The sequence below is a fragment of the Pempheris klunzingeri genome, chromosome 5 (assembly GCF_042242105.1).
Source record: "Pempheris klunzingeri isolate RE-2024b chromosome 5, fPemKlu1.hap1, whole genome shotgun sequence".
NCBI lineage: Eukaryota > Metazoa > Chordata > Actinopteri > Acropomatiformes > Pempheridae > Pempheris > Pempheris klunzingeri.
In genome coordinates, this window is record NC_092016.1 from 4,379,833 (window position 1) to 4,405,888 (window position 26,056).

The 26,056-nt window shown below is 39.5% G+C and overlaps 1 protein-coding gene across 1 annotated transcript in view; it reads right to left on the reverse strand.

The window, feature by feature from the left end:
• Positions 1-17,073: 17,073 nt before the first annotated feature.
• LOC139201821 (protein inscuteable homolog) overlaps positions 17,074-26,056 on the reverse strand; it is a 44,730-nt gene continuing 35,747 nt past the window's right edge. The window contains exons 8-13 of the mRNA XM_070831249.1: positions 21,663-21,834; positions 20,814-20,992; positions 20,602-20,668; positions 19,372-19,527; positions 18,367-18,443; positions 17,074-17,308 (exon numbers count right to left, since the gene is read on the reverse strand). Coding sequence (XP_070687350.1) covers positions 17,180-17,308; positions 18,367-18,443; positions 19,372-19,527; positions 20,602-20,668; positions 20,814-20,992; positions 21,663-21,834 — 780 coding nt within the window. The 3' untranslated portion in view covers positions 17,074-17,179. The remainder of the gene's footprint in view (positions 17,309-18,366; positions 18,444-19,371; positions 19,528-20,601; positions 20,669-20,813; positions 20,993-21,662; positions 21,835-26,056) is intronic.

Here is a 26,056-nt window from a genome sequence, read left to right on the forward strand (position 1 = left end):
ATTTTATTGAACTTCATTCAAGCTTACTTTTTAGTAAGCTGAAAGCGAAAATCGGGCCAATAGGATGACTTTTGATTGACTAGATATTTTTCAGATGCATTAAATTTGGCTTGTGTGCCGCAGCGAGGACTTTAAATGGGTGGAGTCCATTGTGTGACCCGAGTCATCGCGTACTGTAGAGGACCGTACATAAATATCATACAGTTAGTTCATTTAAACATGACCTCTCATGCTAGCTCAATGCCACGGAACATTTCAACAGGATCACTGTGTAAACACAAAACGAATTTCATAAACATTGGAGCAGCATGTTTTCAGTCACTTAAATTATTTAGATGTTAGGCCAATGTTTACCATTTTGCATCATTACAGTAATTGCCTAGAAGTCACGAATGTGGTGATCATCTTGAACCGAAATACTTTGCAAGCTTTTAGACGCAAATGAAATTCACTTGCCATCAAAGAGCGTCTCATCATCAAAGATGTTGTGTATTGAAAGAGAGATGAGTGTCTCGATTAAAAATGTAAGGGTCAGGCAGTAGAATAGAGTAGTGGAGTCAGTGTTTGTGTTTCTGCATGTACCTCTCAAGTATGGCTGAACAAAAGGGCTGGTTGAAAAAGAGAGATGACACACACAATAACCCATGCATACACAAATATAGTGTTATGACACTTTTCAGACAGATTCACTTACTGTATGTCTGGCTTCTCTTTCTTTCTTCTTCCTCGTGATGATTAATATGGAGAATGCAGACATTAACATTTGGGCCTTTGAGCCTTGAAAATTAATCATTTATGAAAGGATCAACAAAGTACCAGTTGTGTTGAAGACAGCCTGAAAGAGTAACAAAACTGAGTTAATGTTGTTGGAGTTTCTCTTGACTTCTGTCAACTGTGGGTCTTTTTCACTTGAGTCATTTAAAAAATAGAAGCAGCTATCTATTCAGCAAAATGAGTAGAAGCTGAGTAGTAGAGAGGACTGGAAGCTTTCATTATTTGCTGATGATCTATTGTTGCCGATTCGGTGAACGAGCAACCTTCCTTCTCATGGAAACTTCCACAAAAAAGAGTAAAGGATCAATTGGCACAAATCAGAAGCCGTACAAATATCAGGTTGTACTTAAGACGACTTTCCATTTTAAAGGAGAAAGTTGGTGTATTTTTGTTATTGTCAGAAAATCCCATAAAACAAAAACAAATGTGTTCGTCATTCCCTCAATTTTGTCTGACCTTCATACCCACGCCCATTCGTTCCTACTGAAGACAACTTTAAAAGCAGGACACAAACATATAGTTTCATATTTTAAAATGGTGAAATAATTTACAGCTGGCCACTGCAGTTCTTAGCTGAAACAGGAGAATATTTTCTATTGGTTGAAACATGGTTGTTAGCATTTGCTCACAATAAATACCAGTAACTTGACATATTAACAAACACGTTTTCATACCGCAAATAAGCGCCAAACAGCCTGTTATAACTCTTAAAAACTGTGGCGCAAAATTGATGTTGGCACTTTATGACAATTTAGAAATTACGTTAAAAAAAAAATGTCAATTTTGAATCAGGGAAGGAAAACTGAGCCATTTACAAGTGAAGCAGTCAAGAAAGAAAACAGTTCAGCTCAGTCACCACCTCTGTCCAAAGGAGCTGAGCCTGGTTCAGGTTGGCTGTGGGGGTGTCCAGTCTAGACCCACTGTGGGGCAGGTTTTTACAGAACACGGAGGATGACCTTGATATTTCAATACTTTATTACAAAGAATAAACCTGTTATTTAATCAAATCTGAATAAAATTGTTGAATGTGAAGTGTTGCGAAACATTCTTTAAAAAGTTTTCTGAAGAAGTTCTTAATACCCTCGTTCAAGGTAAGGCCATATTCATTAACACCAACTCTTTCTGATGAAGTAATTAGAAGACAAAGGAGTGTGTATAGACAGTAGGAGTAGGTTATTTGTGTTTGTCTTGTCTGTGTATGTTAGTTACTGTTTTCAGTGTAGTGTTAAGTTTAGAAATGTATTCCTATAGTTATTCGTACATTTCATCCATTCATACATATACAAATCTTTGGCATATCTTAAAATTAGTGATGTTAAAATGTTTTTTTAATGTCATTTACATTTACATACACATTATTATTTAGACCATTTTGAACTGTGTCATAAATGTCATAAATCATCACTTTTTTAGGTCATGTTTGATTATTTGTTTCTCTGCTGTACAGCGAATATTCAATACTTAATTTGGAGGTAAGGCTCCTAAGAAAGTGTCACAGTAATGTAATACTAATATTACTTCATTATGTGGATGAGAAGCCAATGTGGCAAACACATGGCCAAATGAAAAAAGTAAAAAGTGCAGAAATACAAAAACCATTATTTCATTCCAGATGTTACCAAAATGGCTCAAAAAAGGGGGATTTTATCTCCCACTAAGTGAAAATTTTGATAAATGTATACATCAAACCACTTCATCGACTGTCTCAACAATTTCAAATGAATTTGTCCTTCACACTTTATGCAACACAAAGTAGCACGGCTCCTTTATTCCACGGGCTTCCTGCTGTCTTTCAGAAGTTTTTGAAAAGAGAAAATTCCCTTTTATTACAAGGCAAACAGTTGTTGGTGTCCTTTATCAAACTGCTCTTTGAAGAGAAAGAGAGAGAGAGAGAGAGCTATGCAGACATTTAACCTTTTTATATAGTCTTACAATTGATGCTGTCAAGGCCTTTCATTTGTGAAGTTCCTGTGGAAAAATCAGGGAGCTTGGACTCATTACATCTACCGGTACAGTATATTTATATTTCAGCTCCAATCAAAGCTAGCCAATATGCCATCCCTATGTATTTTCTCCTCTGAGCCCTGCCTCCCCACTATAATTTCCACCGACATTTTGTGTGCAAATGCAGTAATAGACACATTTATCACATCAAAAAGGATTCAATTTTCTTTTCAATCATCCACCGGTATGAATAGCGCCACATCCTCTGCGGCCAACAATGAGGGGCCATTACCGTGAGCCAAAGGATGGCTTCGCCTTCTCCATGCATTCAAGGGGAAAGTGTGTCAAACTGTTTGCCAACGTTTGTTCTAGGCAAATGGAGACTGCTTTCAGACAGGTTAGTATCCAATTTTATTGTCAGACAAATGTCATTTTTGTTTGGGGCCACGGTAATCATTGGGCTCAGACACCGGTGTTCCTCGACGGTAAAGCCGGCAGTTAGTCCATTTAATACTCTAACTCTCATGTCAGTAGCAGATTGCCAAGTCCAGACATGACACCCGCTGTCTCTTCATTATGTGAAGAGGGTGACATGCAGGATTCAGGCCTCAGCCCTGAGGAGGGGGTGGGAGGCTAATTGCTAAAGACATTGTTGATCTGCATGGGAAAGAAAATACTTTGCAACTGCAATTAATTGTTCCCTCACACTGACAGGTCAGAGACGGACGGATAAATATTTTCTGTCAGATTTTCGTTCAGAAGCTGCAGGAGTTGTTGTGCTTGTAGTTACTGTACGTCATCTAACTGGTGTTTACTGCAGCACTTCAGCTACTGAAGTGAAAATCACTTCAGTCAGTACTGTACAATACTTATTTCTAGTCTGGGAACTTTTGCTCAGAATTAGTAACACTAAAAATAAACATGATTCTTCATTCAGCTGCATAGTTTCATTAATAAAACACATTTATCTGACTTTGTCAGGGATATAATCAAGTCCTTGACTTATTTCCATGTTCGTCCCGGTTTACAAAGGCCAACCTTTGTCAAGATGATTGTATTCAATGCTTGATATTAAGAAATATCAGAAAATAGGAACTTGGCAGGCCAGCTAAAGGAAATTAAAGGGCACAACTGTAACTCATAACTGTCAAATCAATGGACCTTAAAGCAGGATGAGGAGTTTTTTCCATCAACTAATATTTCCTTTTTTTCCTTTACTTGGATTGTAGTCTGTGTTTTCTAATTAAGATGTTTCCTCTTTATTTATTTACTCTTTTATTTGAAAAATAAATAAATAAACCTCCTTTTTTTTTTTTTTTTACCAGGTTTGTCTCTTTGTAATTTTTCAAGTGTCGTGACTGTAGTCTGGAGGCCATTTTCAGGGTTGTGCACAAAAAGGAAGTGTTTCTTAAAGTGTTTTGTTTAGTTTGCATACAATTGTGTTTTGTGCCTTTTGTTACTTCATCTTCTCTTGCATATAAAAGACTGTGATAATGACCGTCACTGTGTGCAAAGCTTTTGTTTATTGCAGTAAAGTGAATAAATGGTTTTACATGTCTCTGATCCTTTGAAGGATTGAGACCCCCAAATGCTTCCAAAGCATTACTCTTATTGAATTAATTCCGCCAAGTAAAGCATTTCAGGATCAAACCGTTGCCAGTGTCGGCACCAACACGCTCCTTTTGCAGAAAGCGTCTCTGCTGTGTTTTCTGTCATCTCCTGCCACTGCTTATACACGGTCCCTGGCTGCCAAACCACCCGAGCCACAGCTGATGAGGTCATCCATGTAGCCAGCACCGGACGGGCCCTGAAAGCCCTGCTTAATCTGATATCATTGGCAGAGAGACGCTTAACCAGCTCCATCTCTCACCACAGTATTCTGCGGTGTTCACCATCCAACAATGCTGTCTTGTCTTAGCCTGCATGGATTCTTAGGGGCCACTCGTAAAGCTAAATCGTTCTCGGTTTATATGTTTGGAGTCTGCCGAGAGCTTGTGATTGTGATGCCGTTTGCAAGGAGCAGTGCAGTGGTTGGGATGGCGTTTATAGAGCATGGCGGCATGGCGGTAACGCTGAAACGATCAAGAAATGAAGAATGAGCCACGAAACCACGTCAGCACATGAGGCAGAGGTAGCCCATTTACTTTTATGTTAAGTAAAGTGTGTTCTAGTTGTGGTCTGGCTACTGAATTATGTTGGAAGTTGAGGAAATGAACAATCATTCTCTGGATTGCGACCCTGCAAACTGAAAAGGAAAACATTTCTTATTAATGACACATTGAAAATAATAAATAATGCAGTGTAAAGATGCTATGCAGTGATAGATTTTACTGGCTAATTTATTTCGCAGGCCAAAATGAGCAACGGCAGCTGTGGATGATATGTAAAATACAGTATGGTTCAAGTATCCAGTCACATATGTTCGCATTCTGTCTTTATCTATTAAATATGTATTGCATAGGCTTGGGCCTCTGACCTTGGCATGGGAGAGAGCTCGCATCATTTCATCTTGGAATAAAAAGAGAGACTGGCAGCAATTATAGCACGTTAATTACATATTCACTTTCATCTGGAAGAAAATCGCACAGATTTGCCCTCAATGCTGCTGTTGAGTTTCTTTTGATGGAGGGAAAAAAGCGCTGTACTGTATCTGAAAAACATCTGTCAAGTGCCCTGTCTAGTTAATATCTACTAGTCCTTACCTGTTTTGGTTACAAGTGCTGCTCTTGTTCAATCTTTAAGGGACGACAGAAAGAAACGAAAAGGAAAGAAAGTTGGTCTGACATACCTCAGAGAAAGCGATGAATACTTAAAGGAATTAGTCCCAACAGTCCAAGGATAATGTATTGTGATGTTCTTATGTTACACGTGTATATAAGACGAGGAAATATTGGTCATTTGGAAATCACATACACACTTAAACAGACACTCACCCACACACACACTGTCACTCATTTCCTCTCCTAATGAAAGACTCTTTCTTCTGTCTACAAGTGTCTCTAATAGAGAAGCCCAGAGCTCAGTTGAGCGGCTGTTGTAATTTCCCCTGTCAGGGCATATGAGGAAGAGGTGGAGGGGTTTGACAAAAACCCCGCCCCCTCTATCCAACCCCCCCCTTGTCTGTGTCAGGGAGCTATTTAGATAGACATGTTAATGTCGCTGCCATGTTAGATCGGGGGGCAGTGGTGCAGAACAGTGCGACGAAGGAGGTGGCGGATTCAGCGCTCTCTGCCAAGCAGCTGTGGTCAACAACACAGACTTTTTACTGGGATAAATGGAATTAAGTCTTCATGTAGCTATTTTATTGAGCAACAGAGAGGAAAACAGAGGGGGAAATGAAATAAACACCAGGCATTTGAAGTTTAATTTACCCAAGAAAAGATGCTGAATGCTAGTTGGAAATGTGATTTATGTGATTTGGTTATCTGAAAATGAGAGACAAAGATGAAAATGGTACGTTTAAGGCAGAGCAGCTGCAGTGCTGTTTGGATGTGTATATTAATACAGAAGTGAGGAGATTAAATCAGAGCCAAAAGGCAAAGGGAAATGTGCATGTCATCAAACCCTTGACTCCCATCTTTGTCCCAAACTGAAGCAGTTACAGCCATTGATTAAATTAAATGAAATCAAATCTGTAACTGACATGAACAATGAGGACATGATTTAGTTCAAGTTTGAGTGCTGTCTTTTCTTTTTATGTTTCCGCCAAACTTTGTCCAAACAACCACACATTAGCACGAAACAAAAAGTTTCTAGATGCAAAGAAAGAAAAAAAAAACACACACACAATAAAAAGGAGCAAAACAGCCTCACATTTAACCTCTGCACTAAAATTTACCATCCAAGCTTTCAGTCAATCTTTTTCTCAGTCAATCTTTTTCTCAGTTAATCTTTTCTTCATTTATGTTTATGTTTTACAAGGCTATCCAGTCACGTCATGGTGCAACCAACTATTCTGTCTGGTATCTTGTCTCCTGCGCTCATTTGTAACAGCAAATGTGTTTTTAAAGAAACATGACACTGTCTGAAATATGTTTTATCAACACAGGGAAGAAACATCTAATGAACATATCTGCAAGGTTGCGAAATGTTAACTGCCAACGCTACAGCATCTCCGCTTGCAATAAAACACTGACTTGAGGCAACTAAAAAAAGCATACATTAAGTGTGTGTAAAGACACACACACACACACAGCTCAAACATCCACTCCAACAGGACAAACTCAGTCAGCCACCAGTCTTAATGTTTAGCCAGGAGTGTCACTTTAGGACACTAGAGGTTACGCACATGTGACAATCTTTATATTTGCTCTTCTGCTCCTGGAAAAGTTGCAGGAATCTATGGTATATTTAATTTTATTCTATTTATTATCATTTTATTCTCATTTAAATGCTAAATGTAGTCTTTTAACATCGTGTGTGTGTGACTTCCCCTTTGAGTCAGAGTTGATAAACTGAACTGAATTCAAACCACATCAAAAACAAATATTCAAATACTGAAACAACACAAACGACTGCTGAAATCTGGATGAAGTACAAAAAAAAAAAAGCCCCAGTAACACTCATATAACATATGGCAATTTTGAGCAACTACAATTTCCTCACATCCAGCACAGTTTTGAAAGAAAACATCACAAGACATGTCACTAAAAATATAAATACCCTAGAGACCAAAAACTGCTCCTGCCAATCCAAAGCAGTGTCAAACATACTCAGACTTGTTAGACATTCAAAACCTAAAGGCCACAGATACTGAGGCTGTTACATGATATTCTCCATCATGGCTGTGGACACAGACAGTCCGGCGGTTTGCTACTGTCTGCAGTTACAGGCCACGCTACAGAAAAAACAAATACAATTCTGCAGCCTGGTCGCCTGCAGGAGAAACAATCTCTCCACAAATCCTCAGAGACGCTGGATGGAGAGAGAGGAAAGAGGAGTGTGTGTGTGTGTGTGTGGTTAGGTGTGTGTGTAAAGGGAGTTTTGGGTGGACTGGAGGACCTAAATGGAGAGAAGGCGCGCTGCGGTGGCCTGTTAATGGTGAGAGGGGCTCAGAGGACCAGAGAGGGAAAGGTGTGTGTGTGTGTGTGTGTGTGTGTTGAGGATTATGGATGCTGGATGACTTACTGGAGAACAGATGAGTGTGTTACCCACCAAAGTGAACAAGCATTAAGTAAGGCTGTTCTGCAAGAGGGTCTGATGGCTTTTAAAAGAGACAATGGAGAAACGTTTAATTTAAATTATCTAAACAGACTTCGTGTGTGTGTCTTTGGACACATTAACTATACGTATGTGTGTGTGTGTGTGTGTTGAGGACAGTGAGAGAGAATGTACAGCTATGTGTGTGTGAGTAAGATTATGATCCTTGTACTTGGCTTCACTTTTACAAAGAGATGTTTGAGGGTTAAGACTTGATTCTGGCTTTATAGTTTATAGGTATAGTAGCGCTGTAGAGCAATGCATTCATGAGCAGGTCTGTTTTGTTCATCATCCTCAGTGAAACACATACTTTGACATCTTAATCTGAATTTAATTTAAATTGAGCTAAGATTAAGTTAAAACTGAGTTAAGATTATTTCGTTAAACTACTGTTTCTTTAAGCAAAACGTTTCGTCTGAGATAAATGCATGAACTACTGTATTAGCAAAGGCTAGGTATGTAAAAACACTGTGGTAGGGAGTAAAGTTTCACTGTAAAGGGTCGTCCATCCAAATTACAATCTACTCAAACCTTTAGATGACCCATTGAACTTGTTGTCAGCAGGTTATTTTAGCTCTTTTTCTGTTCACGCGGTTTCATCCTCAGTTTCGATATGTATTTTGTAATGTGGGTGAATTAACCCTGAAGCTGAATCTCGAAAACATCAATAAAACATCAGTGAGGAGAAAAAGGTTTTCACAGTTGAACTTGGAGGTTATAATGGTTAAGGCGTAGGGACAAGAGTCGGTTATGTCAGTCAAAGACCTCATATGTTTCTCACTTATTTTATTACCTCAGTAAACAATTTCCCTAATACGTTTATGGCCTCAGTCACAGTTTCTGGCGGCTCAATACAGCATGATGTTCATTTAGTAAATTATGGTCCAATTTGGAGTAAAATAGATGAAGCGGGGAATGCTTAAGGCGAGACTAACAACTTACATCTTTGTAAAAGACAAAGATGGTGACAAACATGAGGTGATGCTATGCTGGCAACATCCATTTCTTCTAAAAGCTTCAGGCTATGTGTACATTTAAATAGTCGTGAACTTGGGTTTGGGTGTTATCTGTGTTTTTCTATGTCAACTTTGACCCTTTCACAGTGTGTTTTCAGTTCATGAGAGTTTATTTATTGAGACTTTTGGTCGTCTAAAAAAGTCTTGTAAAGCATTCGGTTATACTAAAACACTCAAGAGTTGGCTGTTCAGTTTTTCCGGTAAGTAGGCAAAATATTGCTAGCCAAAACTAGCATCCAAGTTAATTCACAGTTAAAGTGAATAATGGATGCATTTTGCTAACCAAGCTAGCTAGCACTAGCTTTAGCTAATAACTTCCCCAGCTTCACCCCCTCGTCCAAATATGGCCACTTCTGACAGCCAACTTTGGGGCTTGAGAACCATGAATGTATATAAAGAACTGGATACAGAGCTGAGCTTTGAAGCAGATTTGACATAGTGGCAAAACTGTGGAATTACAACCTCTGGGCTCGTCACGTGACGCCATTGGCCCACAAGCACTTTTCCCTTTGACTTACATTATGAAAGAGGCGTCTGTAAATTTCAGATACATAGCATTCCCAGTATTAACACTTAAATAACCCTTATTTGTGTACTAAAAGTTGTAAAATTCACTAATAGCTGAGTCCAGATTTATTTTCCACGAGTGAGGCCTCCATGTTCAAAACGGTGGTCCACAAACCAAAGGGTGACGTCATGGTGGCTTCGTGCACTTCTTTTGTACGAGCATACACAACTCAAGGCAGTTTTTCTCTGCTGGAATCGCCCCCCTCCCTACAGAGTCTCTCTCTCTCTCTCTGTGTCTCTCTGTCTCCCGAACACACACACACACACTAAAATGCAAAAATATAGACTTAATAAAAAACACCCTTTGAAACTAACATGACTGTGGCTGCTCAAATTTTAATCACCACATTTCATTAATTCATTCCTTTTTCCACAAGCATGCCGCTCTCCGTCCAGCGAGTGGCTGCAGACCGTGCTCGAGAGATATTTTAGTGAAAGAGGGAGATTCAAAATGTTCATTTGCTGTCACTGAAAATTAATCACTATTGTTTATCTTTTACTTTACGCTGTGAAAAATAAATTGCAGACCTGAATATGCTGAATATTTGATCAAGGCCGCACGTCTTGGGACAAAAAGGAGCTGTTTGAGTGGAGCATTTATTTGAGAGTCAATTCTGACCCACACAGAGCGACCTCCCGTCGTCCTGCCTGGCACGAACAAATTAAGGTGCACTCAGGCAACAATGAACAAATTCATGGCAGTCCACCAGGAATTCTGTTGAACACAAAGAAAAAAAAAGAGAGTTGTCTGTGAAAGTTTAGTTTTACTGTACACTACATACCGTCTGAGTTGATTAAATGGTAGCTTTAGCTCAAATCAATATGCAGACGCCTCATTTAATTTCTGTTGTACCTTCTTGTCAGTAGAGTGTTTCATCATTCTGAATTTTAAGCAGTGCAGTAGGCAGTTTCTTTGCCAGGATAATGTCATGTTCTCTGGGTTTTATTGAGTGGATACTGGCTAATTACTGACTGGAAAATCGGGTGAGAAAGTGCCAATAATTCCATGGGATTCACAAGGTATCATCATACAAGCAAAAGATGGACGATGCAGGGGTAATAATATCCAAACACAAAAAAGATCTTCATTGAGGTCACTATTTTTTATATCAGAACACCACATAGTGTATTATCGGGGTTACACCATGGCCACAAACATACCACAGGCCAAAAGAGAAAACGTATGTTAGACTTCTGTGGACACTGAATAGAGTTACGAAGTGGAAGGATTTATTTGTCCAGCTGTGTCATCAGTATAGAGAAGTAGATGAAAAATTAAAGGTTGTGCATACAAAAAAGCATTCAACCACCATGGTAAGAAACCTCTAACACGCTTCACCAAATGTTAAACTAAGATAAGATAAGATATTCCTTATACAAATAATAAATAATAAACCAGTGGACAGCAATAAAAACAGCCTTTCAGCCTGTTGAAGCTTTATGATGTGAAACATGGGCATTTTTAAATCATTTCAATCCAGCATTGTTTCCCTCTATGTTTACTTGTGTACAACAGTCTTCTTCTCCCTTTTCTTTGCTGGTGCATTTCTATGTGTCTCTGCCCTGTGAAGATCAGTGAAAAAAATAAAATAAAAAGTGTATAATCACATGAACACTGTTATTTCTATTCTATTCTGTCTACTTTTCATTTTGTCTAAACAGTTGTTACTGAGTAAGAGCTCCTCTTGGATAGTTATAGGTTGTTTCTCTATTCACTCCACATACTCTCCTCTGTCACTTGTGTTTTCAGGCAATGACAATACTTTTAGGAAAAAAATAATAAATTATTTCACAAGACTGTGTTGAAATACTTCACATATCATGTATATATCGTGAATGTTAACTCTACTGCTATATAACAATCAACAAGGTTTTGAAAATTCAACTTATCCAGCCTGTAATGATTTGTTTTTGTTACGTAACATATATATATACGGTTTATATTTCAAGGCAAATACAGCAGAATAAAACCATGAAGGGAGATTTCGTCGGTGCAGTGGTTCAGACTTTATGATGTGCTAATGCATGGCAGCGACAGGATAAAGCCATATGACCAATGTTCACAAACCCCTGAACATTTTTGGCATTAGGCTTTTACCCTCCACTGACTTTGGCCAAAAGTTGTGACCGCAAAGTGCTGATATTAATTTACACCCAGTGTTGTGGTTGTATTTCAGCAATTAAAATCCCAACTTTGTCCTGTAATGGGAGCCAGCTGGGGACTGAACTAGAGATATCAGTAAACAGGAATATTACTCTCTTAATTGGCTGTCCAACAGGCGATGGCACTTAAGTCATAATTAGTCTTTATATTCCGAGGTCTACACATGAGCTGCAGTGGGATCCTAATATGGGATTGGTGTGTGTGTGTGTGTGTGTTTCTCTAAACCTTTCAGATTTAGTTTCACAGAGTCCAAAGCTGATATAACATAAAGCAAATTTTAGAGGCAGCAAGTTTGCATATGAAGTCAATGCAAAGAGTTGAGAGAATGCAAATGTGTTGTGGGCCTTGTAAACGAAGGCAAAGATCATGTGTGAGCTGAAAAGGTTCAATATGAGTAATTAACGCTTATCTTGAGGCTTCACGGCTTCAATGCATATGAAGACGAGGACGGGGAAAAAAAGAGGCTTCTTAAGCAAAAGTGAATGACTGGGATGGTTTTTGATCAGTCAGAGGCTGAGCTGTCTCACAAATAGACTGATAGAGGCAAACTATGTGCACGCATGGTTTGTGCGCAGGTTACAAGGATGCGTGCACTTGAAGGCAAACAGGTTTTTGTTTAGAAATGAGAAAACCGAAATAGGCAAATGTGCTGTTTCCTGACTACCATTTAGAAACGGAACGGAAGCTTAAATATTGCAGAACAACCCCTTTATCTGATTTTCTTTTTGGCTGCCAAGTACACAAACCTACTAACTACAGAAATATTGATCATTAGTACAACGACCCAGGAATATTTGTACCCTGTCGGTAACTAAGCCATCACTGTTGGCTTGCAAGCTAACTACTTAGTAAACATGTTTGCAAGCCAACTAGCTGGTAAGTAACCCTCAGTGTATCAGTGCAAAAGAAACATTCATGTAAGGCTCACAAGTTGAAATTCAGAGGTCAAGGTATCAGGAATATCTGCCAACTATCAAATTTCCCACTTAGCAAAAAAAAAAAAAAACTGCAGAAGTGTCAACAAAATGTTGGCAAGACAGCTCAGTTCAAATGAATAGAATCAATTTCGCCAAATTAAAAGTAAGAGTGATACACTGTTTGAGTTTAACCATGAAGTAACAGAACAAAGGCAGCTAAATTAAGCTGATTACCATTTTCCTGAAATTGTACGAGTGCAGCACGTTACGCCCCCATCTGGGGTCGGCAGAGTGCAGCATAAACATTAAAGGCTCAATCCCAAAGTCTGAGCAGTGGATTTCAATTAAAGTAAATTAAGTAAAGTTTAATTAAACCACTGACTTAACCCCTTGTTGCCTGTTGTCGCGAATTCGCCTCAAACCTCTTCCGGTCTTGATGCAGCTGAGGTGGCCTTTGTATCCCACTAATGCCCATTCATGCATATTCTATGTATACATTATATATACATAGATGCATACATACATAAATAAATATATATATATTCTATGCATATATATTATATTATACTATTATCATATTGTACTAGTCTATGCTATGCTATATTCAAATGAACAATCTCCACTTCATTTAGCATCTGCTTGAATGCAAAAACACAAATGATACATTTTTTTATATGATTGTAAATAAATTCAGGCAGTAAGGGGTTAAATATTAAGCATATTGTGTTTTTGACTTCTCATGTTAAAAATACAACCTCACAAGTTCCATTCAAAGTAACAATCAATAAGCACCTTTTAGGACGTTGGAGAACTGTTTATTAAAAAAAAAGTCATTGGATTGGAGGCATTCACTTTGAGCCAAATGTACCAAACTAACAAACAAAGTTTCCAAAAATCTTTTTAACACACCTTCGTAACACATCACCACCTTCAGGGAGCCGCTGTTTGGGGCTCCTTGGAAATAACCTTCTCCTTCCGTGGTGGAGATGGAGTCCTTGGGCCTCTTGTCAATTGCATCTGAAGTGCAGTTCATCAATAGATGAACAGTGGAAACAAGATTCCACAGTTCTTTGTGTGCATTTTGAAAATATGCGGAGACTACATCACTTTTAATCACTCGGCCAAATGAATTCGACTTTTAAGTTTGGTCCAGTCATTTCACACTAATTTATAAGATTTGCAAAAAAAAAGTGGAGTCTAATGTATCAACTTCTGAAAGCATTTTCAAAGGACGAATCCTCAAGAATCATTTTTGGCCCTCTGAAATAAAAAGTTGGACAGAGAAAAACTATCCACCCAGTTCACAAATAGGGTGCGAAAGCAAAAGATGTGACTCATAAAATATTAAAGTCTCGAGAGAGTCACAGAGAAGTGTCTCCTTGCATTAGACTACAAGTCCTTAGATCCCTTTCTTACACAAAATGTCTGTGATTTATGGTTTGGTACAGTGGACATGACATGAAAATGACTCTGTAGTGCAGCTGCCCTTTCATTATTGAGTACAGAGTTTTATTTGTAATGTGCACTTCCCATATCAGAACTAGTAGCACTAGTGGTGATGCTCTGATACCTGTTTATAAGAGACCTTCTAGATAGAATTATTAGATTAAACTTCGCTCATAAGTGGACTTTTCATTATCTAACCACTGCCTTGAAACTTTGATCACATTGCTAATGGATGAAAACAGTATAGATACCAACAACATACATGGAGAAGAGGATGGAGAGGGAGGAAAATGAAAGTTCAAGAGCTTAGAGGCTGAGAAAAACTGAAAAATCTGAGCTGCAATTCTTGGCATCATGGTGATGTTCGAACCAAAACAATATCAAAGAAACCTGTGTTTTTAGGCCGTCTGATAAGTTTCTCCTCTGCGTCAATACATATTTCATTGGGTCTCAACAAAGCGTGGCAGGAGCATATTCTATCACAAAGGCCTCTGAACACAGTCCCACGTGTATGCTGGACAACACACATGCACACACACAAGGCAGCTCAATTGTTTCAACCCTGGGTTGGAGTGTAACAAGTCCAGGCTCAGCATACGTGCCCTTAGGTAAAAAAAGAAGCTACAGAGAAAGCAAGAAGACCCTCAATTGTCTCTCCAAGGAGAGGAAGGCTTATGCAGAAAAAAACCTGGGAATGTTTTTATCAAAGAGATGACAATACAAACGACAAGTTTTGCAGACAAGCACCGACATATTTCTTTGTAATCACTCGCTGCATCATGTCCTGATCACTTGTGAACTGAAAATGTTGACTAAAAACTCTGCAGCAAATGAACCCTGTATGACGTCTTTGTGAATGAAGGAATAAATGAATGAAGGAATGAATGAATAAAAGTATGAATGAATGAAAGCATTTTGATGGTTTGAAGTTTTTCCAAAGCACACAGCTACATTCTGCACAAGTGCTGTCCACTGGTATTTCTCCCAACGAGACCCACTTTTTATTTCTTTTCTATCAGACTGGGAGTACCGACAGGTAGGCCTATGGGCCCACCCCTCTTTGTCTCTCTGTGAGCCTTATTCAAAGGTTTCTTTCTCATCCCTGTACCTGCATTTGTGACAAGACAGACTGTGTGAGCGCAGCTCCACAGAGATAGCTGAAGGTCGGGGGCCCTCCGGGGAACTTAAGCTACATGGACTCCAACTGCACTCTACTCAGGCATCGTGGCCATCAGGCAAGCTGGGCAAAATCTTCATGATTGCTGGTTTGGTGTGTCAACCTCAGGCTGCTGATGTATAATAAACTGAACTTTTGTTTCGTGGAAGGATTTTATCCTGTTACAGTCCATTTATAGGATATTTCTGTTTTGCTAATGTTGTGTTTAAGCAGCATGCATTATCCATGCTGTGGACAAAAGTCCAAGGCTGAATTTTTGCCCCAGTACATTTCTGTTCATACTCCATTAAGATAGCATTATCTGCTGACTGTTTTGAATGAGGGCCCGTGTTTCCCTGGCGAGGGAGTACAGTTCTTCTGGATCCACTTCATACAGGGATTTTTGAATCTCTTAATCTGGCCCCTCCCCTGGAACCACTTTGCCTTGGGAGACCCCACCAGGGGCTCTCTTCCCCCGACAGCACATCTTCCAGGCTTACAGGGGCACACGAACATAAGGTGCCGATTCTTTGGGGGAGGTGAGTGCGAACCACAGCAGTAAATTCACGGACTGGACAGCTAAACAATGAGCAGACACTTAGTATAAATCTCCATTTAGCCAAGAGGAGCTGCAGATTTGGATGACAATTCTCTGTAGGTTCATCACTCTGAGCCGCCCCATTACACTGTCACAACGAGAGGATGGGTCTACAGTGGCTACTGGGAAAGGCTCTCTTGTTGTTCTCCTTCTTTTTCTTTGTTAATTCATATGCTTTTCCTCTGATATTCTATTCAGTGTGTACTTTCTTCTCTGTTTTAGCTATGTGTCCGTGTGGGTTCCCCGTTGTTCTGAGTACTGTTGTACTGGCTTTACTTTAAAAAACTGAAGCATACAACTGTCTCAACTTTGTGGCAGAGCTTCAATGACAATATATAAGACAATAACTGGCATACACTGAACATTAGATAGATGGTTGCCTTTATTCCATGCATGGCATACAATAATGGTAATTCTCTTTAAATAAAAGCATTTCTATATTCAAATTCAATACCGTTTTTATAGATTCATTTTCCAGTGGCAAATATGATATTTGAGATAAATGGCAAATTCAGGTTCAAGAGAGTAACAAACAACGTATTGTACACCAGGATAAATAAATCATGTTGCCATATGCCTTAATCAAAAAATGTAAATATGAATTGTGCCCTGTCAATTAAGGTAGTCAGATAATAAACAAAATAAAAACTGACTGTAATAATTTAGTTGTGAATGGTTATCCAAATAAAGTGGCTGTGGATTAAAAACCATAAAAAAAATTTTTTTAAAATGCAATCTATTTTTTTTAAGAGACCAACAATAAAAGAGATGATAAGAATGTAACCAGACAAACTCCAAAGCTAAAAGCCTCCGATGATCATTTGGGTCATTTCACTGTACTGTCCACTTGTCTGAAGGGTCTTTCTCTGTTCTCAGATTGCTGCTGGATACAATATATCCTCAGACAAAATAAAAAAAATTGCACAGTGGTAGCATATAAAGTCATTTCAGAACAGGATATACTTTCATTTTCAAAAAGTAGCCCCTAACAAAATAATCACAGATATAATTACTGATATGAAATTCCCAGTGGAATAAAATAAACTGCTGACTTTTTTTCTTGAACACTGTACACATCCATTGCATTTAATGTGATCACTGCGTTGCACTAAGCAACACATTTACGTACGTTCACACATAAATGTCTTCTACATCAATCCAAACTGTCACGATGCAGGTTCACTCCATTCACCAAAATTCATGACGTCCGGTATTGAATCTGGACAAAAAAAAAATCTTCTCAGGACACAGGAAGAGACGAACTAACACTCCGGTGAGGAAATTGGTGTTATGGATTGAAAAGTGCTCATTAGTCCTCTCTGTGTGATGAAAAAGTACATGTGCATAATCCTGTACATCTGTTCAGCTCTCCACTATCAGTGTTCAGTGTGTAGGCTGTCATACAAAGCTCTCCTCCATGTTAGAACACAGCAGGAAGGAGTCGACCAGCCGTGGTTTGATCAGCTGCTGGTGGTCGGCTGCCTCAATGCTGTCTGGACACCCTGCTGCCAGCCTCCTCAAGGCAGCCTGGAGACACACAGACATCAGTATGCATGTGTACAGACCTAAAGACACCCAGACCTGTGCATTATCACATATCAAGACCATTATGTACTCCTGTATGCAAACACACACGTTAGAGTCACACACATGAAGACAGCTAGGGAGGAAGAATTGTAACTGTGCACCTTTTATATGGTTAAATAAAAATAAAAAAATGTATATCTCTCATGATGTTTACAGTAAACAACCAACGAACTGTAGTGATATTATAATAAATTCAATTCGGACCAAGGAGCCGTTCCAATAAAAGGTTTAAACAGGAGATCCCAATTTTTTTTTTCCACATCTCAAGAGCAAATGAGTAATACGTGTGACGTCCCAAAACCAGTTCAGCCAGCAGAGCCCCCCCCCCAAACATTTACATTTAAGATTACAAATGATGTGTGAAAGCTCAGCGTCCTTTGATGGTAAAAATTCAACACCTACAAATGCTTTACTTGACCCTTGGCTAAAAGGATAAAATAGAATCACATTAATTTGAGTAGATTGACAAGTGTGGTTACAGTGAAGAAGAGGGCATTTCTGAGCACAGAGAGGCAGCCCAATTAAGCTCCTGACCATTATGCGCCTCTAATCCCCTCATCAGCCCGAAGACCTGGTCTCTATAATTATGATCAGAATGAGAGAGTGATAAAGTACGAGCAGGGATATTATTCATGATATGTACATATTTAAACACACAACGTTTGAGATGATGTGCAACGGTCGGTTATCTCAACATGGCTTTAAGATACTGAGGTTGTGATATATTTTCAATTTTCAGATGTTGCCCTGTGGATGTAATTAAATTGGACAGACATTTGGTGCACTGATGTTACACAAGCAGGCCTGTGGTATAATGCCCTCAGTTTGTACTATATAGTGAAAATATATAGTATTTTAGAGCCTTTGACTGAAATAGGCAGTTTGAATGTTTGAATGATATATTTGTATTCAGGACATGAAGTCATTTACACATACAGTATCTCAGGGTCCACATGCACACACACACAGTTAAATGGACATACACATGTTATACCTACCAGGCAAGCGACCAGCACAGAGTCGCTGTTATTTCTCTCAGTAGGGGAGCGACACAGTTCAATAAGACGAGGAACAGCTAAAGACAGCAGAGGGGGAAAAAAAATGCAGTTACAAGCTTGTCCCATTCGGCACTGATGTCGACAAATAAAAAAAAAAAAAACAGTGGCACGGAGCAGCTGGATTCAGGAGACATTCAGGGTAATACTACTTTTTGTAACGCTGAGAACATTTGCAAAATAACAGGATTTCCATTACATTTCTATTCCTGATTGATTATTTGGTTTTACCTCTAAAGTGTGCTTAAAATGAAAACATGTCATCACCTCTACTTAAGTTTTTAAAAAAAGAAAATACTCTCCATCTCTGGTATAGAATACCAGAGATAGAATATGTTCATTTCCATTCATTCATTACGGGCTTTCATAAAGCATTCATGGAGAGCTGCTTCCCATGAGAGGTCAAAGAGGTCTGCCAGGGAATCGACATACAGTACATACAGAACATTTTTATATAAAAGTAGAACCATTTTCTTCTCGCAAAATAAATAAATAAATATTCAAGCTTCAAGAGGATGCAGAATCAGCGTATCATGTCCAGATGATGGTTTTGATGTCTTTGGCTCTTTAATTACAAAAGGAGTACCTCAAGGCTCAATTCATGGTCCAGATTCATCGTAATTATGTTTATAAATCATTCAGCTATATAAACCAAAGCATAAGATAATACTACTAAAGATATGACAGTAAATTGTGACAGTTGTAGATGTTTTTTAGCAGCTCGAGGAGCCCTCTGGTGGATGTGATGCCTACAGCAACTACTCAATATAAGTATCCTTACGTTGGCTGCACTGATTCTCATTAAATATTATTTTGTGTTGCTGTTTACACTGTTCTTTTTATCAGTTGTTCTTCAGCACTTTTATTCTCTCAATATTTTCAGCATTTGTCAACGGGACAGAATAAGTTGTCACAATGTTATAGGAAAACTGAAATTCTTGAAAATGCCTTTTAGCTGGATGGCTGTTTGGGCCACGTCAGGGTCTCTGCTCAGACGGGCCAGTGTGACAGCAGCTTTCTGCTGGACACGCTCGCAGGCGGCGCCCTCTGATGGGCTGGCGGAGGACGGCTTTTCTCCCAGCAGCAGGAGCAGGCGTTCTATTCCTACAAGACATAATACACACACACACACAGAAACCAAATGATCAGTAAAATAGAAAGGAACACAGGTACAAGAGATGGCATAATCAGAAACACAGTTATATCAGACAGCAGATAACTTAGGTAAGAATAAGACACAACAAACAGACGAGTTCGAAACTTCTCAGACATAAAGTTACAGACACAATTAGAAAGGAGCCAGACATTAACTGTGGGAAAGGATTTAAACAAAAAGTGCAGTTAGAAAGCAAAGTCGATACTCTAAAAACACTCAACACAAAAGAAAGAGACATGATAAACACAGTGTAGTCAGCCAGGCCTTCAGGTAGCCAAACACAATTCACCAGATGTGTGAGGCTCGCTGATTCAGGACTATTGCAGGCAATAAGACTAAAACCTGACTGAAAATTGATATTGAAATACATTGTGTAGATTGTTCAAGATTTAATATCTGTAGCTACTCATTCCTTCATCCAATTTTGTAAATACTCACAATAAGAGGCCACAGCAAAACCATACAATTTATTTTGGATGATACTGATAGACTGAGGGACCTACACGTATAAAAACAGGAGCTTGATGGGTGAAGAACGTTACAGATAGTGGCACAATCAGAAGCTCTGACACAATGACCCAGACTCATGCTGAACACATATGTCTGTCTGTCTGTAGGCTTGTATCTGTCCATCGATCTGTCTTACAGTACGTGAATGAAAGCATTAAGACGATGGAATAACAGAAAATACAAACAGTGACACTGAAGACTAGAAAAATAACATTAAAATGCATCACAACTGTATAGAAATATTTGCAAACGCTCAGTGGTTGATAAAATCTGATCCAGGCTACTTCACAGATACAATCTGATGCTGCCATCTTTAGGACTAAAGGAGAATTACGTAGAATTTTCTGACTTGAACATGAATTTATAGGGTGTTGCACAGTAGTTCAGTGTTTGCAGGTGCATTTCCTTCATCCAACAGCAATTATTCCCATAAAGAATAATGATGATGTGATATGAGGATATGAATTATGTGATAAATATGATATAAAAATTGTAGTGGAAAAATAAATTACCTTGGTCATGCAGGACGTCAGAGGCACTCTGCTCTAAGACTGACAGGTTTGCCAAGATGGTCACCACCTGAGATTAAAACAATAATAAAAAAAACATTCTCAGCTACTGTAAGAGCTGCATGTTAAGTTTTTAACATTAACTTATCATTTTGGTGGGTTTTCTTTTCCATTTTCCAGTTTTGTGAGAGAAATCCCGATATGCAGCCGTGTACCTGATCTTTGGAGTAGGGCGTGTCGACTCTCTGGCGGTCATTGCAGGCCTGCAACAGGATGTGGATGGCGTTAAGCTGCAGGAGAATCTCACAGGCCATGCTGTCGAAGAAGGTGATATTGGCCAAGGCTGCAGACGCCAGGAGGAAGACTTCACCACAGGAGGCGCTCTCACACAGCTCTGAGAGAGTGAGACATCACTCACTAAGTTTAGGGGTTCCAACAACACACAACAACACATGTAATGCAAGGAGTGTTTAAAAGGTCTGTACTGTACTTATCCATTGTACTTTTGGTATAATACAATACAATATCGATTGCAAATATAAATAAAGAATCATTATAAACCCTGCTGCTCTAAGATAAAGTTTGCTTTTGCCGTCCTGTGAACAGACAAAAGTTTACATTCAGTATCACTCAGTAAATCACATTATGTGGATCCTTGAGGTCTAACAAATGTCTCGAGTGCATTTCCTTCCTCATAAAACGTTTGTCAGGCTTTTAAATCCAATATTGTTGATGTCCATGTTTTCTATCTTGTGGTCTTCCTCTTCCCATCCTTTGCTGGCACATTGCAGCAAATCTTGACACATCACCACCAATAGTGTGAAACTTTTGGTAGGACTGTATCAGAAAAACAAAACAGGGACCCGCTAGAGGCCTAAAACTCCACAGGGAACTTTGAAATAAAAAAAATATAAACACTAGCAATTATGTAATTTAGATTCTTTTCCTACAATTAAGACTCATTGGTGTTTCTGTTTTAACCCACTTAACAAATCCTGTTTGTCCAAACAATCCTTGGTGGAGTCAGAGGTCAGGGCTACATGATCACTGCCGCGTCCACTCACTGATGAGCGCGGTGACGATGTCGTGCATGCTCTCCAGGAAGCTGGCGAGGTGCTGAGTGGACGTGTGGTGAGGGGAGGTGATCTGAGCCACGACCGCCGCTGCCTCGGCCCTCGCTGCTTCCACGCTGCTGTCATCAGTCAAGATGTCCGCCAGACACAGGATCCCATCCACCTGCACGTCAGAGAGCCCACAGCACACACTGGGTATAAGCATTTATTAGAATCTGTTGTATTCTTAGTATATCAACAGTCATCTGTTTCAAATAGGGACCTGTTGACATGACTTTTATTTCACCTTTGGGAGAGACATCTATGTTAATATGACCTGCTCAAGTCTTGATCAACAACAGCACTCTGACTGTCATGAGACAAACACAGACTATATCATACGTCACCCTTTGGCAGTTAATGACATTTTGTCACTGATGATTGGTTTGATTTTAGTTGAGTGAAAAATGGCATCAAATCACTCTGAGGGCTCTTCTTCACACATTTACTACAAACATTTTCATGCTTGTGTCACAGTTTCTCACACTACTGACTGTATTACCTTGAAAAAAAAGGCTAGTTAATGTTCAATTTAAGCAAATCTGAAGTATCTGCATGTCAATTTCCATTTTGCAGACAACTGACTAGAGACCTCTGGCGTCATGTAAAGTTATTAATCAATCCAGAATTGGTGTTTTATATGCGTGACTTACTATCCTATGTAAAATGTGTGTGGAATTTTTTATGTAATTCATTTGGTGGATGTTTGATTGTAGTGATTTTATCGAGACAGACAGATATAGGTATTTACTGCTTTGTTTTTCAAGTTTAATGCTTTTTAAGGTCTTTCAAAACATTTTGTTTGTTTGTCATTTTGTTGTTTTTTGGTCACTAATATTTCAGGTCATTTAAGATATTATCATTTAATTTAAAAAAGCCTATTACTAGAGGTACAAATCACTTTTACTGGGCTGTGTCTGCAGGCCTGACTGCTGGACAGAACCTCCACCTAACATTTCATCTCAACACTGCAGGGTTGACAAAACACCTACAGCATCGCAGATCATCCAGACAGACAGTTTAGTGTCCAGGGTGTCAGCTTGGCTAGAACTCGCAGCTTTGCCCGTAAAGCCATCACAATTAAAACACACCACTCCGAGTTAATGGGTGGATGTGCCGCTGAGAATCTCTTGTATATCTGGCTGGCATCGACTCAGGGCGCGTGCATCATCAGGTCTGGAGAGCAGCTCAGACCTCTAAAAGAGCAGGAAACCCTCTTCTGTTTAAAGAGAAGTTTAGACATGGGCATGAGGTTTATCTCATCTTTGTCCACCTGGTGGCAGTGTTGCATAGTTCATACAAACATTACTACAGCTGCAGATTGTTACTCTACAGCTGTCTGTGGTCATTCTTATCAAATCCTGAATATGTTTAAGTGTTGAAAATCAGCACACAGCGTCAGAATCATCAATTAAAATACACAGTCATACACTGCAGTGGTGTTCCAGGGTGGCAGTGGACACCTAAACTGTGTCCTGGTGAGAAATCCATCACCTAACACATCAGAAACATTTAGTTTTCTTTATTACAGTCACTTTTCAATCACAGTCATCATTGCTATCATAAAAGTAACAAGCAAAGTCAAGTTTCTGATGATCAGCCACCATCAGCCAGCTTTTCTGAAACAAAAGTTTAGAGACAAACCGTCAGCAGCCACACCTGTCAGTCTTATCCGCTGACGAGCATCAGCGCGCTGAGCTTCGCAGGACAAATTCCCTATTTTTGTCTCCGTGGACGTCAGCAGCACTGTGCCAGCGCGACCCACTGACGTGGAACAATCCACTTTACACACCCCCGTTCATCTACCGTCTCCCCCCTGCACCTCCTCCTCCCTAAAATAGGATATTCCCCAACTCCTCATTTACCGTACACCGGATGTATCTCATTCAGTTTATTCTCAGGGCCAAAGCCAAAGAACTTTTTTGCATTTTTACGAGGAATAACAAAGTTTACGATGCCTGCAAATTGGAAGTTTTTACTTGGTAACACCCTGTTATAAGTCTGTTAGCCTGTGATCATACAAAACCCACGGAACTGTAGTTCTCTGCTTTAGGAAGAAAAGTACAGGATCCTAAACCTAAACACCAAATCAGATTTGTTAACTTTGTTAATATCTGATGTTTGCTCATGTGGGGAATCTTGAACCCTTAATCTCTCTCCTAATGAAAGAGTTTGGTCTAGACCTGCTTTTTATGGAACTGTCATGAATTAAAGTTTGATTGATTGATTGATTGATTTGAATTTTCTCAAGTGACACTAGATTGATGCTTATTGTTACATCATTAACAAGGAGGGTTTATAGTTTTTTTTAATCTGATAAAAATTGATTGAACCCCTGAGTGAGGAGCCCTGCTGAAATTATAGAGGGCAGCGCACACCAGCAGGAACCATCACACACTGACTAATGTCAATAAGTCAGGACACGTAGTGACAACATGACTAGATGCTCCAGTAAAGCAATGATTTACTCACATCCAGTTCACAAATCACTGCATCCAGGCTACTGTATTTGGACGACTTCTTCTGTAAGCAATGTGGACATTTGAGCAACTGTGGCCCTACGTCGACCCCTTCCCGTTTTATGAGGCCACATTTTAACTTTCTGTACGATCTGACAATGTTGCAATCATCAATTCTCAGTACATGAAGCTGCAGGTGTTTTTATAATCAATACTCTTTCCATTACACCATCCCATGATCACATAATGCTATGGTTGGGGATAAAGCTACGAAGTGTACGGCGTATCCGGCAATGAGCAGTGCAGATGCAGACTTTCTCGATCACCCTTCAACAGTGACAGTTGTGTTTCTCAAGCCTGAGCGGTTGGTAGCGTAGACTTGCCTGACAGCCTCTCTCCTGGGACGAGGCTGCTAATCTGGGGCGGACTTTGGTTCCCGTTAAAGAGTTTTCACACTTGGGTGATTCATGCTGTCCCAGCTGCTCTATACGTGAATACAGACACCGTTGTGGCATCATTATTCGCCGGAATCAGGTTATATTTGTCTCTCTGTAAATGCTCGCTTGACACAGGTGCGTCTGTTGTTTATTTTGGTTGAATTCTCGATAGAGAACAAACAAGGACAAACAAAGAAGGATGTATCATTAGCTCTCTCTCTCTCCCCGTCTCACCTTCCTTCCTTTACACACACACACACACACACATACACACACACAGCAGGAAGTCGTTCAGGTCTACATGTTTGACCTGTCAGCTCAGAGGGCACGACGTCTGTATGATTTCATCTCAGCAGACCACTGAGGCTCTGCCATGACTCATCTTTTTGTGTATGTTCTGTATGATGCTGTCATCGGAAAAAAAAAAAAAAAAAGCACAGATTTAACCTGCACACAGCATGATGCTTATTTTGTCGCTGTCTCCAATCCTAAAATTACACAGCAGAGTTTAAGGATGGTTTCCCTGCCCTGAAGTAAATAAACTTGGTGAACTCATTCATGAAAATTTAATCAAGTAAACAGAAAGTCAACAGTCAAAGGTTTCCCAAAAAAGAAACAATACAGACACAGAGGATGTGTGTTTCAAGTCTTGCCCTGTAAACAGGGTAAAGGTGCCATATGTAACATCAATTATTCATTGTGAGACATCAAAACATTTTGGCGCTCCCTGTAGAGTTCCTACACTGCATTTTCCACTGGAGTCTGCCTCATGTGGAGGGTAAAACCACCTGCAACACGTTTACCCTCTGCGGTAAAAACTAAAAAAGTCCAAAAAAGAAGTAATCAACAGGGTGTTTAGGAAACCTGGCCCTAATTTTGGTCATTCCAAGCACCAGCAGCACGTGTGTGTCACGTTTAAATGCTAATTACGCCAAAGTTGAAGCCAGTGTATAGATATTTTAAATCACGTTTAAAGGACAATCTATCTCAGGGAATAGATTATTTCATTGCTGAGTAAAGAAGCTGCTCCTCCTTCACTCCGTGATCACACACTTTGTTTCTGTGCTGCCAAGCCTCCTCCTGCCGCCATTGTTTTGCTCATATTCACCTGTGAAAATAAACTGGACTCCCAGTCATAACATGGGAAGTGAGAGCATGGCTGAATGTGTACAACAGTAGACAGACTATACTGTGCTGCTGGGAGGAGGAACGACCGCCTGTGTGAGCTACAACTTCAGCTGATCAGTGTAAACATGATCTGTCTGGACTGGAGGGAGCCAAGGTATTTTACTGGAAGTCTGGAAGTACTGTACTTACTTGTGATTAATGTCATCTCTCTCTCTCTCTCTGTCTCTCTCTGTCTCTCTCTCTCTCATGCACACCCACACACGCCTCTATATTACAATTTATCTCAGAATAAGTCAGCGTTCTCCCTCTAAATAAGTAAATC